This window comes from Nanorana parkeri, unplaced genomic scaffold, assembly GCF_000935625.1.
Source record: "Nanorana parkeri isolate BGI_ZX_2015 unplaced genomic scaffold, ASM93562v1 scaffold276, whole genome shotgun sequence".
Classification (NCBI taxonomy): Eukaryota; Metazoa; Chordata; class Amphibia; order Anura; family Dicroglossidae; genus Nanorana; species Nanorana parkeri.
In genome coordinates, this window is record NW_017306544.1 from 513,358 (window position 1) to 530,630 (window position 17,273).

General features: G+C 41.6%; 1 protein-coding gene across 2 annotated transcripts in view; it reads right to left on the reverse strand.

The window, feature by feature from the left end:
* Positions 1 to 5,122: 5,122 nt before the first annotated feature.
* LAMTOR5 (late endosomal/lysosomal adaptor, MAPK and MTOR activator 5) overlaps positions 5,123 to 17,273 on the reverse strand; it is a 16,579-nt gene continuing 4,428 nt past the window's right edge. Inside the window, exons 3-4 of one of the 2 annotated variants that reach the window (XM_018557254.1) lie at positions 9,444 to 9,558; positions 5,123 to 5,218 (exon numbers count right to left, since the gene is read on the reverse strand). In XM_018557254.1, coding sequence (XP_018412756.1) covers positions 5,155 to 5,218; positions 9,444 to 9,558 — 179 coding nt within the window. In that variant the 3' untranslated portion in view covers positions 5,123 to 5,154. Of the gene's footprint in view, positions 5,219 to 9,440; positions 9,559 to 17,273 lie in introns of both variants that reach the window. The other variant, XM_018557255.1, reaches the window with a different exon arrangement.

Here is a 17,273-nt window from a genome sequence, read left to right on the forward strand (position 1 = left end):
ATTATGGTTCAGGAGGGGTTGGGGGATGCATGCTCACTGCCTTTCCTGGTTAAGGGTTTGATATCGATTTTTCTGCCCAGGGTCCCACTTTCAATCCGTGCCAGACTGTTTTAGGATAATGGTCTGTTATGAGGGGGAGGTTTTTTTTTTCTCTCCATGGTGTCCCCCTTTTAAAATCTATACCAGTTTCCCTATCTAGGAAAACCTTTCAGGTTTTCAGGGGGGACTCCACTTTTTTTGGATCCCCTGGCCAGCTTTGTGTATTTATATATTAGTGGTATTTATATAGCGCCGACAATTTACGCAGAGCTCTACCCAGTGAACATTCAAATCAGTGCCTGCCCTCAAGGAGCTTACAGTCTAAGGTCCCTATCTCACATGCATACATATGAGGGCCAATTTAGACAGGAGCCAATTAACCTGCCAGCATGTCTTTAGAGTACAAACATGGATGGTTCTATCATTTAGCAGCAATAGGTTTTTTTGTTATTATAGACTTCAACAGGGTGCAGACACTATATTCGGGGTTTGTTGCAGATTTTCTTCAGCTGTTCGATGAACGGCTGCAAACTGAACCCAGGCACATTTGCTCATCACTACTACTGGAATAATAGGTACTGGGCCCAGTGGATGTGTGTTTTGAGCCTGGCTGGGACAGTAGCTTCTTCTGAGGGTGTGGACTCCGTGGGAATGCCTTTTATGTATAATACGTTTGTGTTTGGGAAAAATTGTTGTGCTATTTAGCCGTATGAGAGGTGGCTGGAATGTTTTGAGAATATAGTGTGAGGGGAATTTATCAAAACTGGAGCAGACAAAATCTGGAGCAGCTGTGCATGGCAACAAATCAGCTTCTCTTTTTCATTTTTAACTGAACAAATTAAAGAGAGAAGCTGATTGGTTGCCATGAGCAATTGCTCCAGTTTGGATAAATTCCCCGTGTACTTAAATTTCAGTGAGTTGAATTAAAAGAGTGATGTAATTATATTTTGTTGGTTACACACTGCACCAGTTTTTTCTGTAACCTCCAGTATACTTTTAGGCTGGACACATTTCTTAAAAAGCATAGAGACCTGTACTGTTTGTTTTTTGTTATTAAAGGATTGCTGCACAAATAAATGTACTGCTGATAAACATTAAAAGATTTGCGTTTTTTCTTGTTCAGCCCTCTTATCGATGAAAGCATTATAATATGGCGATTAGGATCATTTGCTACACCAAATGATACTTCAACTCACCTAACACTGGTTTCATTGCAGTGTTACATTATATACAGCTTTTGTCCCACAAATCAATGCAGTGGTCTTCATGCATTAAAGTGTCTTTCATGAGAACTGTATTTGCTTACAACCATGCAAGTCAAAATTTTTAACAAAATGAGATGTGGAGAATGAAAGGCACATGGGTCTTATGGCAGCTACTATGATGGAATAAGTTCATAATTCCTTGTCTGGATAAGGGCAATACGTTTGCAGTATCAACCAAGGTGGCCCTTTCATAAGCATGGTGCACCAGAAGATCTTTGTCCCTCCATTCTGAATATAGCCAATCCTGTCACTATTCAAGGAGCCTTTCCTTGAGTAAAATACTTTTAATTAGCAGCCGGAATTCTTTGCAGGCAATCCATTCCCTTGAGTGCTCTTAACTGCTTAACTTGTCTTTTTCGCAGATAAATTTAAATGCAGAACTTCTGCAAGCCCCAGCTCCCTAATGTACATTTGTAATACTAGGGATGCACCGATACCCATACTGGTATCAGTGACTATTCCGAGTATTTGGGCGAGTACCCGTACTCGCCCAAATGCTCAGATGCCTAGCCTGATACCTGAGCATGGACATACTTCGAATGACAGCCCTCTTTTCCCTTTTCCCCTTTCCCCCCTCTCTGTTGACCAGGTTTGAGTTTGCCTTTTCCACACTCTGATGCACTAGATGGGACATCTTGATACTTATGTACACATTCACCTGAGGGACAAGCTGGTTGGGATTTCCCATTCCTGACCTATAGCCTCCATTGTAAAACCTTTTCCGCTAGTGTTTTTTGCGACTGTTGGTGTTTGTGTTGATGTTTTTATTTACAATTTTGTAAAAAAGAAATATATATTTTTTAAAAAAAACAATACACCCCACAACACATTCTGCTACTCCCAGTGAGTATGGGGATGCCAAATGTGTGACAATTGTTCACAGCCCAGCCACATAGAGGGGCCCAAAATCTAAGGAGCACCTTCAGGCTTGCAAGGGGCGCAAATTACGCATTTGATTTCTTGACTACCTATAACATTTTCTGAAGCCCTGAAATGCCAGGACAGTACACAAACACCCCCCCAAAATGACCACATTTTAGCAAGTAGACACCCCAAGGTATTTTCTGAGAGGCCCTGCGAGTCTTTTGAAGATTTTATTTTTTGCTACAAGGTTTTGGAAAATGAATTAGTCATTCTAGTAAGATTTTTTGCACACAGCATGAACATACTTAGAATTACACGCCAATACACATTCTTCTACTTGTACGGAGTATGGGGATACGTGTGAGACTTTTTCACAGCCTAGCCGCATAGAGGGGCCAAAAATACCTTCAGCCTTTCAAGGGATGTAAACTATGCATGTTTTCTTGACTACCTATAAAAAAAAAAATGTTTTACACAAAGTTGTCATTTTATGAGATATTTCTTAGACATAGCATTGGCATACTTTGAATTACAACCGCAAAACAAATTATGCTAGTCCCCCCCCAAGTACGGAGATACCCCACGTGTAAGACTTTTTCACAGCCTACATGGATAGTGGGGTCTAAAATCCTTCAGCCTGTCAAGGGACATAAATCATGCGTCTGATTCCCTGCAAAGCTATCACATTTTTGGAGGCCCTGACGTGCAAAAGACAATAGAAACACCCACAAAAGGACTTTTTTTTTAAAGCAGCCACCCCATGTTATCTGACAAAAGGCACGGTGAGTCTCTTGAAGATCTCATTGTTTGCAACAAGTTCTTGGAAACTAAAGAAACAAAATAAAAATTAATTTGTCATTTTCCGTCTTTATAATCCAAGAATTTTTGGCAACAAAATGATATATTTAAAATACTCACTATGCCCCATGTCAGATAACTTGGTGTCTGCGTAAAAAAAAAAAAAAAAAGTTATTTTATGGATGTTCCTGCTGTCTTTTGCTCCACATGCGATAGTTACGCAGGAAATCTGAAGCGTGATTTATGCCCCTTGAAAGCCTGAAGGTGTTCCTTGGATTTTAGGCCCCTCTATCCATGTAAGCTGTGAAAACATGAGTTGATTACCTGATAACTCTGTTTCCAGGAATCTTCCAGGACAGCCATCGAGATATAGGCTCCGCCTGCCTGCAACAGGAAACACATCAACCACATTAAATAAATAGACTCCTCCTTCCATGTAAGTGTGTATGGAATCTCTATACTTGGGAGGAGTGGCAGAATTTGTTTTGGGGTGTAATTTTACAGTGGCCATTTTTAACCAAGGGCAAATTAATCCATCTCCCTTTACCATCTCTCCTTTTACTTCCTGGATTTCTGGCACATGTGACCATCCACATCATCTCAGGGGATGAAAATGCCTTTTCCTGAGCTCATGAGATTACAGATGAGATTTCCCAGCAATGCTCTGCTAATGTAACCTTCTCAGGATGCAGTGCTTGGGCATGATTACATCAATTGTGCCAAAGAGGACCAGGAAATAGAAAACAAGACATTGTAAGTAAAATAAATATGTTTAGCTAATGAATGTAAGAGGATTTCATATTAGCATGCAGAGCTGCATGTTGATGCAATTTTTAGCCAAAGGGGGTAAAGGGGGTTAATAAGTCAGAATAAAACAGTTTTTCTATCACTTTTTTTCCAGCACCATGCAAGCAACACAAGTCATATTTCAGTTGAAACCTTTATTTCTGTAGGTTTGTACAAAGGGCATAAAAATATCAACCCAATGCCTAGCAGTGGGCCCATTCTTCTATTTCTAAAAGCTTAGAAAAACAAAGCCTTTAAATATATCAGACATGCAATGAATGCTTTGAAATTATTTATTATACAATGGGTATTATAGACCTTTGTTTTAGTAGTGCTGAAACCGCAGAAAGGGGAGTTTTTATTTACACACTTTTCCTGATGTTGGACTGTGTCTTATAGCCACACAGCTTCTTCAGTATTTTAAAGTGTATGAAGGACGAGTTCTACTCAGAAGAGTGTGCCCACTCTTCTGAGCAGTATGCATAAAGTTAGCATAAACATCTACATTGATTTTCTCTTCCAGTGTCCTGTGCAGGAGCACTCGAAGCCAAACTGGCTTCACTGCTTTCCACAATTCTGCACAGATTCGCTCATTGATATACCTCTAAATCTTTACTGTCCAATCACAGCTTTGACCAGGCTGTACGGATTATTTGCAATGCAGTCTACAGGAAGGTCCAAGACCTGGCTGGGCCTGGATATAAAGACTGGTTTAATAGAACTGCAAACCTTTCTGTAGGCATAACATTTCTATTTTAACTGTGTGTATAGAGTTTAACTGTAAGATATGGAAACACTTTGTGAATGTTTCAGGAGACTACATATGATCTGAGTAAAAATCCTTCAGAAAAGGAAAAAGTCCACCTTTTGTTAATGAGAGGGATAGACTTCTAATTTCAGTGGAAAGTTTCTATTTTTTTATCTTAGCAAATATAAATAATATGCACCATATGCCAATGTGTATTTCCGCATTGTGCTGCACAGCCTCCAGGCCCAGTAAGTCAAAGTTAACTCTAGGCAAAACTTTATCTAGTCTTTGGAAGATTGGGGGGACAGGTAATAAAATCAAGTTTTTTTTTTATTTCTGCCCTTGGTTCCATTTGGGTGTTTTCAAATTGCACAGAAAGTGCGTGAATCTCCCAAACAGGAACACGAGCAGCAAAAAAAAAACCCCGAGAGGAGGTTCTAACCACTCCCCAATCTACCCAACACTAGAGGAAAAGCTTTGCCTGCAGTTTGTATATAAATAAAGAAACATCACTGTCAAAATTGGTCTGCCTAGACCTATAGCAATTGTACATATCAGTGGAGATGTCATGATCTTCATACTTCAGGAAATGCAGCCACGCAATTCTGCAGTTGACATTTTCAAAGTCATATTCAGTCTTCACGCAGAAATGCTTTAGGAGGACATTTTGTGGACAGCCACAGTCAGCTGGGCATGTGTCTGAATCATGATGGTTCTATTGGAGGGGGAAAAAAAAAAAATAGTAATGCATTTGTTTCATTATGAAATACTACAAAATCAACAACTTATTCATTATTTGCAGTTACATAACACATGAATTAAGCCCATACAAGCACTATGATGACCGGTTACTTTGCAATACCGTACCACCTGATGGCCTGTTACTTTGCAATACCGTACCACCTGATGGCCTGTTACTTTGCAATACTGTACCACCTGATGGCCTGTTACTTTGCAATACTTATACTAATAATTATTAAATCAGTAGAAAGATTTGTTCTTTTGTAAATAAAGCAAATCAGTTCACAAATTTCAACACCATGCTTGTATACAAGTCCAGCTGCAGCTCATTCACCCACTCCCAAGTTACAATATAACAAGAATAGTACTCCAATAGCCACATTTTCAAGTACACACAAAATACCCAACAGATTCAGCATCCACCAGAAACATTTCTGAAGGTCAAACTAGGAATGCAGCGCTACCATTTTTTCCAGACCGAGTACGAGTACAGATGCGTGTTCTCAAGTACTTGCCGCTACCAATTACCGACGCCTTATTTTTAGCGTCATGTGACAATTCTTATAAAACAATACAGACTAAATGATTTTAGGACAGTGGTGGAAGGCCAGGGCCTGGTCCCAGCTGCAAACCTGGTAGTTCAGTTACTAACTCCAAGTTGTAGAGGGACTACAAATCCCAGCAATACATTATACAGCAACGCAGAACAACATCAGCTACAGAGGACTAAAAATCCCAGCGATACATTATACCGCAAAGCCGAATAATACCGTCAGCTATAGAGGACTACTAATCCCAGCAGTCAGATAACATGGCACCATGGCTGGGTGAGGAGGAATGATCTGCAATCAGATGCCATGGTAACGTGGCTGGCATGAGGAGGAATGATCTGCAGTCAGATAACATGTACCCTGGATGGGATGAAGAGGAATGATCTGCAGATCTCAGGAGTGCAGGAGCGGAACTGCTGTACCCGGGGGAGCCCCTTCCCTCTGTGCTCTCCTCCCAAGATGGCCCTGATCGTTTTGAAAGTAAGATTACTGAGTGAGGACTCACTTAAAGTGAAATTAAAGGCTAAAAAATCCCCCCCCCCCCCCAATGCACTAGTAAGGACTTGTCTTAAATGATGCCTCTTAATCCGATCATCTTCTTTCCTGTAGTTTTCATCTGTCCCCTCCAGCACTGGCGCCGGTCTCCGGTCCAGCGCCGACTCCTCCGTCTTAACTGGCACTTCCTGTCCAACAGCATCTGTGCAGGTCCACCCTGCTGCATTTACTTACCTTGCATCTCTCCTCGTCTTCCGGCTGAACATCTGGACTGTGCATGGGCCCGCCCCAATATTCTTTGCAGCCGTCCGAGAATTGTCAGATGTTCGGACAGGAGCGTGCGGAGAAGACATGGGTAAGATTTAACCCTTTGAAAAAAGCTTTTTGTTTTCCATCGTTTTGCATATATCTACTGCTTGCTAGCAGTAGATATATGCAAAAACTGCTGAGGGTTTAATAACCCTCAAAAGGAGGACCTGTAAGGCCCTGCAATACCATAGATCAATCCCACTGAGGAATGGCTCAGACAGAAATAGGTCCAATTCTTTTGAGGGCCTTAAAGAATCTAGATATAAAAACTGATCCTTGGCCAGCAACACCTGAAGAAAAAGACTAAGCACTGAAAAAGACTTTAGTACACTACCTTAAGTGTACTAAAGGCTAAACCCTTATCAGCCCCTTCTTGGAGAAAGTCCAAAATAGCTGGGATATGCGAGTTCCTGTTACACTTGCTCCTCCAGGTATGAAAGGTCTTCCATATTTTGCCTTACAGAAAAAACATACCTTCTGATTCGACCTTCGGCATCTGTCAGCTGCTTCCGTACACTGTCCCCAGCAGACCTGTCAGTGACCGCTCGCTGACACACGCAGCTGCTACAGCCCTGTCCATTGCCGACACCACAGCGATCTCCCTGCCTCTCCTCCACACCGCACAGACCCCCAACGGCACTTCGGACGAAGTCCCCTCTTCTTGTCTACACCCTCCTGTGGATGTACCTCTCGGATCAGCATATCAACTACAGTCGGAACCACACCACGAGCGCCCCGATCCTCCATACCGGCCGTCCATCTCCAGATCCTGGCAATCACGCGTAAGTGCCACCACCTTTAGTCTCCATTATAACTTCTTTAGCTAGCCAGTGTTCTTTGCGCCCTTTCTTGGTTTCTTGCATATTTTGCCTTAATTTTTCTTAGGTTACTGGTTTACCACTACGTAGAAGAGTATCAATGACTTTACTGGAAAGACCCCTAGCTCTTAGGATGTCTTCCGCAGATAAAAGGTTGTTAGGCTGAATCTGATCACCTCTGGATGTAGGACCCGGCCCTGAGAGATAGAATCTGGCGATAGAATGAGGGAGAGCAGTAGAGTGAACCAAGCCCTTTTGGGCCAAAAAGGCACAATTTGAATGAGCTTTGTTTCTTCCAGAACCCATTTCTTAAGAATTCTCGGAATAAGATGGATAGGAGGGAAAGCATAACAGTGGAAAAACATTGATACATGTCCCCAAAGGCAGTGCCCAGCTCCCCATGCTCTTTGTTTAACAACCCCTTGCATTTAGCCTTAAAGAGGGAGGGAATTGATTTGAAAGATTCTGCTCCTATTGACTTCATTGGAGTTTAGATCAACATGCAAACTTAAAAGCAGTTCAGTGACCCTCCCTCAAACCTAACCCAGGTACATTCATCTCCTCCCTAATCCTTTCCAATAAAATAACCCTTTGATAGGGAAGAGGAAATGATGCCACAGGATGTGTGTGAATCTGCACATAAAAAAATGCAAATGAACTGATGTGAACATGCCTAAACTCACTGAAGCATGCATGAAAACTCATGTAAACCATAGTATTTGAGGTTGAATAAAGACATTAGTCAATCATGTCCAACCTATTAGGACCTCATTCTAGGAGTACCTGTACCCCTGTATATTACGGTCCCTTAAGAAATCGTCCAAAAGTTTCTTGAACAATTCCACATTACAGGTGAAACTCGAATAATTAGAATATCGTGCAAAAGTAATTGCAGTAATTGCTGCAAAAGGGGCCCAAACCAAGTACTGAGTAAACCCCCTCCCCCCACCAGTGTCTTTGCAAGTTTTTTTCATCAGTTTTTATGCATGTATGGTGTGAACAAGGTATTCACCATAACTAATGGCCCTAAACATGATTCCTTTCACTCTGAAGTGCATGGATACCCAATATAACAAATCGTTGTTGAAGTAAAAATAAAATATATGATTAAATTACCCCCCCCCCTACAAAAAAAACCAAACAATGAAAAGCCCTCCACCTCCGTGCATACACGTACGCACAGAAAAGCTGCTTTACTGCTGCCTGTGCTTTCGTGTATGCATATGCAGCATATGCGTGGCTTGTTGTTTGGTTTTTTTTGGGGGGGGGGGGGGGGGGGGAATTTGTTCTAGGTTTTTTTTGGGGGGGGGGGGGGGGGGGTAATTTAATCATATTGTATTTTTTTTTGGCTAGTTTTAATTTTCACCTTAAAGGGGAACTCCAGGAAAAAAGATTTTTATATAAGACCACAATGAAGACTATCCTGTGCCCAGATGAATAGCCAAGTGCAGATCCTGTTTTCCCTCTTCTTTCCCGTTATCCTTCTGCTTTCCCCAGGCATTCACAGCAGTTACCTGAGTGAATGAGCAGAGCTGGGACTTATAGTCACTCACAGTGCATCTTATTCCCTCATGTAACTGCTGTGCCTGCCAGAGAGAGTGAAGGATTAACGTTAGATCTGGGGTCAGGTTCTCCATCGGAGTGTGAAGCTGCCGGAAAGAGGGACAGGGTGGAAGAGAGACACTGAACCGGGCAAGAATGGCACAGGCAGGGGAGAGTTTCATGTACATAGCCTCACAGGCTCCCCCACCCCCTGCTGTGAATGACAGGACTCCTCTACAGCGGTGCCTGCTGTAATAAAAATAACTCTGTCATATTATTAATCTCCTTGCTAGCAGTGTGGTTGGACAGCTAAGGCGGTGGTGGTTAGGTGGGTTTCAAGCTGTCTGACCACACTGCTTAGCAAGGACAGCATAGGTTGGAATGGGACCAAGAGCAAATGTTTTTTTCTTTGTAATGATACCTTCTTTAACATCCATAGCTAAAAACAAAAAAAAATGATTTCCTATTGAAGATGATGTCTTACCCGGAATCCGATTCCAAACAAACAACAGGCACATCAGTGTGGTCCGCAGCAAGTTTAGCTGCCAGCTGGGGAAGTATGGAAATTATGCCAGCATGCTCATCAGATAAGCTCCCACAACCTGTAGAAGAACAGACATTAAGGTTTATTTAAGGGCACAAAAATAGTAACGCATAACAATCAGGAGTTTTTTTAAAATTATGTTTGATTGTACTGCAGAACCAAAATACAGTGCAATTACATTAAAGCTGTATAATGAGCATACTGCATGAGGGTGTAAGGCTTCTATTTGCTGCATACAGATACAATAATCTAATTTTACAACTACATTATGTTTCAGTCCACTGGTGCCATTTCCTTGAGGCCCCATGTTGGTGTTCTGTGTGAACTTGTCATTTGCTGTCTGCCCCCCTAACCATAGTGCAGTGAACTTATATATATATGCTGTGCTCTCTCCATGTGTCCTGCAAGAGTTGGACTATTTACGGCACTGGTAACCTGGAGGATGGCAGAGTGCACTCTGAGACTGAGTCCGTCTGCTTTTTTTTTTTTCTTCAGTAGATGCACCTGCTTCCTTTGTATCTACGCCCAGCTAATGTGCTTGCTCCAGGGCACCCAGCACAGTCCACACTCAAAATTCACATCAGTCACACTGACACATATCCTAACTAAGATTGTTAAGGGCTGTCAACTGGATGTTTTATTGCTGTGATCATTCTGATCAGTACAATAGTTCGGTTCAGTATTTTGGGGGTTTGATTTTTTTTTGGGGGGGGGGGGGGTTTACCTAAAATTCGATTTTATTTATATCAAATTAAGGCTCATTTAAATACATTTGATGTCAAAGCTCACATTCTAGGGTTTGCTTAGGTTCAGAACTTGGACAGTTGGCTGCAGTCTGAAGGGGTTAAGGTAGCGGCGCTCAGTCCACAAGGCGAGGCAGAAGTCAAGGGAAAGACATACAAATGAAATAGATTTAAAGTAGCCTCTTTCCAAAGCCTTGCTGTGTCCAGGAGTCGTCATTCTCCCACTCCCTAAGGGCAGCGGTCTCAAAGTACCGACCCGTGAGCCGATACTATGTGGCCCGCTGCCAAGTCAGGTACGCGGTGACCGCATACTTGACTTGCGGGAACAGCTACATGGTCTGCATCTCTGTTGGATGCAGACCGCAGAGCTGCTCCTGTCAGCTCTGGCACTCGGATAACTTTGGCTGGAGCTCAGTTCTATGTAACATATTAGTGATGTCTGCAGCAGATCTCCCTAATCACCACTAGAGCACCAGGGATCGATCTGCCTCCTCCCTGAAAAAAAGGTAAGCACCTTTTTTCAGGGAGGACCTTAAGATACACCTGTATCTTAAGCTACAATTAAGAATTCCTGCAGCAGGAATCCCTAATCTGGTGTTTACAAGCGGCCACTGTTAACATATGACTACATTAACTTCAATGGGTATGTGATCAATCACTCTCCCTGGATGCATCAATTGTGCATCCAGGGAGTGTTTTCTAACCGCTTGTAATTATATCACATGCCATTACATGCGGTGTGCAGGCGTTTACATGCAGCTGCGGTCACCTGATCATTAACTTCAACGGGTGACTGCAGACGCTTGTAAATGCCAGATGAGGGATTCTTGCTGCAGGAAAATGCAAGTTCCTGACCCAGGAATCCCTAATCGCACCTAAACTTACAGATATGAATGGGGCCTTATATGTGTGTATTGGGGTCCATAGTACCACACCGGATATAGTTACATTTTATTTTGAAGTATGAAATTTGGCGAGCGGCCACCATGGGAGAAAAAAAAGATTGTCGAGTGGCCCCCAAGTGAAATGAGTTTGAGACCCCTGCCTAAGGGTGTGTGTTAGCCGTCTCTCCCTGCTGTCTTTTCCCTTCCTATATCCCCCTCAGCCTCACCACCCTACATGTCATTTTTTACCTAAAGCCACTCCTGGATTAAATCTGTTCTAAGTATAGGCTTTCATCATACAAGGTTTGGATATACTTGTGTAAAGAAGCTCTATGCACTACACGTGGGCACCCCAAAGAGAAGGGATTGTTGTGAGACAAATAGGATAATTATGCTTTATAAATTGTGTAAGACGAGGTATTTGTCTAGTTGAAAATAAGACACTGGGCTAATATATAATGTTTTTACCTGTAGGGCTTGCTTGAAGCCCAAATTGCTGATTACAGAGTATGCAGCGATGATTTATACAGACGCCATCAAGTAATGGAATAGGTTGTGGTCTTTAGAGCCATATGAGAAGGGCATATGTATCTATATAGACATATATTTATGATCAATTTCTAAGGGTATCTATTGGCTTTTATAGGTCCGGCTTATATGATATAAAGAAGATCTTGATGTGTTATTACCCAATAGAATATTTGGCTTTATCTGAATGTTCCTCACACTCCTGGCCCCTGTGGTGGTGTCCTATGAACTCCCTTTCATCCCTCTCCATCCGCCCACATGGTTAAGAGGTGGATAGCAGCGATGTTGCTATTTCTAAAAGACTATTGTAAATCTATTTATTCTGATGAAGCATAATGGCATACACTTCAAAGTGGAGCTTTGAAAATATAGATGTTGGAGCTGCCAATGTTGACGTAGTTTTTAAAAGTTGCAGTTCCTGCCCTTCCTACCGCATATCTCCCCCCATCTGTTCTCAACATCATCCTGCCCTCACCACCATCTGACCCCTCCCCCCTCTCTGTGCCTGACTCCTTCCCTTTACCCCCCTACTGCTCTCCCCACCGTGCCTGCTAGGGCTTCAACTAATGATTATTTTCATAACCGTTATTTTCATTAGTTGGCTGATTCTTTTTTGATTAAAATCGATAAATTAGATAAAAACAAAAATGTAATACCATCTTGTATTTAAAATAAAATACACAAATGGAATGTTACGAGCATAAAGTTTACTTCAGAATAAAATTGCATGCACAATTTTTTGGCAATTGCCCCACACTGGAGCGCACGGCATTGCACTGCGGGTTGGAGGCACGTTTGGTGTGGCATTGAAATTAATGGTACCGCAACGCACCTCCCGCAGCATGCGTCAGGCTGAAACCAAAAATAGTTTTTTTTCCAACCTTTTTTTACTTTTATTTCTAATTGTATGTATTATATTAGACATTTGGATTAGTTTCATGAATTTAAAATAATCTGGATTGGAAAAACTCCAAGCCAATACAATAACTAAACTTTTATTTAAAATAAAACGCACCAAAATTGGACAGAAAATACAAAATAAATAAATATCACACAATATATATATATATAATAAAATCCCATCAGTTTAGAGTTAGCCATGAATGTTGGCCTGAGAATTATTGCTCTCACTCTGGTGCACGTGGCGATACTGGACATCGTAATTTTCATACGCAGGTGCACCTGACTTGTGTTTCCATTAGTATGTGTGTATTCGTGGGGAACTTCACATTTTTGGGGGGGTATTTTTTATAAATTCACAGTCTCTCCTCCCCAATGGCTGCAGCGGTCTGTGTCCCCTCCAATCCCCGCTGCCTCTGCCATTTAAAGCGGGGGAGAGCAGTGGGGAATCGGAAGGGTTACAGACCGCAGCAACAGGCTTCCAGCGGGGAGGAGAGCTGCAGAGCGGCCGGAGCATAAACAGTAATTACTATAGATATATTACGACCATTTACAATATCCATTACTAATCAAGTGTGGGAAGATAAAAATCGTTGTAAAATTATAATGATTGTATTTTTTTCTGGTATATGGACATTTCACAGACTCTCACCTGAGGTAAAAAAGTGTTCCGGATTTCTGTGCTCAAGTCAATTACCCCAATATCATCTGATCTCTAAATCTATAGCCTTAACTTTTGAAAGCCTCTCAAAAGTTTGTTTCATTGCCATGACAATGTTTTGAATGTTAACATTCAATTTCTGGATCCACGGAAATGTAAAATTTGTGTATGCATGGGATCTTAGTCGCTCCCTTGTACCACTGTATTTATGTAAATGTTCACTTGCGAAAACAACTACTTTCATAATGGCAGTCATTGCATGAGGCTAGGTCACAAAACCTTCCAACACTGCAAATGATATGGATGACACCAAAGATCTGCCATTGCCATTCTGATGATTTGAGCGTTGGCTATATTCAAGGAATTGCAGAAACTCTTGCTACTTTATGTTGTTTTATAATTTGTGCTGCTAATGCAAGGCTGAACATTTTGACTTATGCAATCACTTGTGTGATTTAAAAAATGAAAAGCATACTTCGAGTTTTCTAAGATTTTCATCAAAACTGGTTTCAGCATTTTAAGATCCTGTGTAGTTTTTACAATAATTCCCTTTTCCATATTTTTCTCCATTCCTTAAAGTGATATGAAAGACAAACATTTGTAAGCTTTTTTTGAAAATGCTGAAATCACTTACAATGGATGCCGTTTTAGTTTCTTGCAGAATTAGCTGGTCCCCAGAGCACTGGCCTGTTTTCTGTTTTAGGGTGGCTGCTTTTCAGAGTCCTATGAAGCCACCCTTGTGTGTTCTCCACAAACACAGCAGGGCAAGCCACTCCCTACATTTTTCTTAAAGCTCATAGATAAGACAGCTGCTGGAGACTGTGCTCCTGAACAGGAAGTTCAGGGATGTGTAGCTGAGGGTTAAAGACAGCTGTTCGGAAACATGATGACTAAGCGCTTGGGCAAAATATATAAAGAAATATTTTGCTGGGCAATGTATATGTTTAATCTGGATTCATTATTGGAAAAGGTTTGAAAGTTTAAATACTACTTTAATACAAAAAATGCCATCTCATTCAAAATAAAATGTATGAGATATGGTTTTATTGCCCATCTCCTTCTGCTATTTCCTTTCTTGGTGTGTTATTTAAGGTAATGAAATGGAATGCATTATAAAAAATGTCTGAAATCAGATAAGTAGACATATGACAAAAGAATGCTAAACAAACACGATTGTGCATTCCCAGAATTGATGTCAAGACCTGCTACTTGAATAAAAGGCCAGACACATCAATTGTGTCGTATCACAAAGATGCTAAGCTATAAAAGGTGGCTTTAAAAAGGTTATTATGATACAAATCGATGCTAACAGACAAATTGTGCATTCCTTAAATGGAAGTCCAGGCGCATTGACTGAGTAATGTCAGCGTTTGCAGCTGCGACTAGGCCCTGGTACTTCACCACGGTCCCAAAATCACTAGTCTGTATTGTTTTAGAAGAAAAAAAAGTATCAGTAATTGGTATCGGCGAGTACTTGAGGAAAAGTTTTGGTACTTGCACTTGGTCTGGAAAAAATGGTATAGGTGTATCGCTAATTGTTGGAATACAATAGAATGATCAACAGGCCCACAAATTGTGTATTCAAAATCCAGAGGTGCTACCTAAATGGAAGCCCGGGCACATTAATTGAGTCACATATAGGTGCCTTAAAAAAGGAGAACTATGGGGTCAGTGCTTTTCTCCATAGTTCTCCTTAGGGTAACAGGAGGACACAAACTAGCATCCTCCCATCACCCAAAGCTCAGTATACCGCGAGCTACAGCTCCCGGTATACTCAGAGGCCACAGCCGGAATGGATCCCGACAATGCTGTCTGGATCCACCCAGCTGTGTGAGTGACAGCTGGCTCTGCCTATCTAGCGGCAGAGCCAGCTGTACCCGCCCCATCCGTTCCGCCAGTAAGCGCTGGAGGATAGGACAGGGGAGGGGGGGGGGAATCCCTGCAGGGAGCCGTGAGTGACAGTCACGGCTCTCTGCACGGATAGATCGAGAAGTAAGCGAGCTACGATATGTGTACGCTTACTTCCTGATCTATTGAGCCGACCTGTGACAGTTTCATTGTCACACGTCGGCTCGAACTATGAGGCTGAGTGATTTTCACTCGCCTAATAGTTCTCCTTTAAGGTTTATGAAGAAAGTACAGTGAAGGGCGACTAAACTGATAAGAGACATGTAGGAGCTCAGCTATGAGGGAAGATTAGCTGCACTGAATGTGTGCTCTCTGGAGAAAAGGCGATTATGGGGAGACATGGTTACTATGCATAAATACATAAATGATCCATATAGTATGCTTGGTGCCAAATTATTCACTTTAAAAGGTCACTGCAAAGGACAAACGGGGCACTTTTTGCGTCTGGAGGAAAAGAGGTTTAACCTTTGCATACGGAAAGGATTCTTCACAGTCAGAGCTGTGAAATGGTGGAATAGACAGCCCCAGGAGCTAGTTCTAGCTAACTCAGTTAATTGTTTAAAAAAAAAACAAAAAAAACATCTGGATGTATTCCTAATGCAGAGAATATTACTGGATATTGAGTTCTTATAGGTATATTAGGCATCAGAGATTTTAGATCCAGTGAATATCCGATTGCCGTATGGGATCAGGAAGGATTTTTTTCCCCTTGTTGGAGCAAATTGAACCATGTTTTATAGGGTTTTTTTTTCCTTCCTCTGGATCAACGGTGGGTACTTCTGGGTATAGTTCTGTTTAGGCTTTTTTTTTTCTCTATAGGTTGAAACATGTATCTTTTTTTTTTTCAACCTGACTAAACTATGCAATTCAATAAAAGACTAATGCAAAGCATAGTTTTTAAATGTCGAAGTACATTGCATATTTTTTATGTACATTTTAAGTATATGAGCCTGTGAGGTTATAGTGGCTATACTGGGTATGCTGCAATATACTAGAATCTGCTTATAAATCTAGACTGACATATACAGGCAGTCCCCGACTTACGAACAACCCGTACTAACGAACCGAGGTCCCCCCCCGAGATTAGTGCAGCTCCCAAGTCCCGAATGTGACCTGTCCCTTTAAGAAAAAGTATCGGTAATTGGTATCGGTGAGTACTTGGAAAAAAGTATCGGTACTCGTACTCAAAAAAGTGGTATCGGTGCATCCCTACTAGAGGCCAATCGGCGCTCTGCTAGGGCTCCAGTCGGCTTCAGCCATTTTGGAGAGGACAAACAGCACATATTGTAATAGGAGCAGATTTCCTGGACACTAGAGAACAATCTGTCCTATGCTGAGTCTTCAACAGAAGGCGGCCATCTTGGCAAGGACAAAGATGCTCCCACAGGGCTTCACACTAAACGATATGGCTGAAACGTTTTACACACACACACACATGTATTCAAAGAACCAACACTGATATGTATTAAAATATTAATAAAATAAAATAAGTCCATGTTAATTAAAGGGAATCCAGAAAATTTGATTAGGGCTTTCACTAGATTGTTAAATTAAAGTTCAGGAATGCGCTGTGACTCCACCAATGTAATAAGTCATACTCAGCTGTCTACCTGATCTATAGACCTTGAGGGGAATTTATCCAATTTGGAGAACACAGAATCTGGAACAGTTACTTATAGCAACCAATCAGCTTCACTTTTCAGTTTCTTCATTTAGGCTTTAAAAATGAGTGACAACGTATGCGACCGACTGAATGTTCTGGGAGCTGCGTGACAACACATGGCATAGAGTGACCCTGCTTGGAGCTGTGTGACAACACATGGGAAAGAGTGACTGTTCTTGGAGCTGCGTGACAACGCATGGCACTGACAACCCAACATTTTCAAAAGCCAGGGACAGAAAGTGAGGTAAAATCTTCTGAACAAGGGGAACAGACAGCAAAACAAACGTGACCCTTCCCTAGGCTATCCAAAACTAAAAAATGTTTTTTGGGCTGGAGTTTCCGACTTGCATACAAATTCAACTTAAGAACAAACCTACAGTCCCTATCTTGTATGTAACTCGGGGACTGCCTGTACTATTTACTTCTAAATGTACAACCACTCGTTAGCATTATTCTTCCATACATTCCTATAGCCTACATAATTGT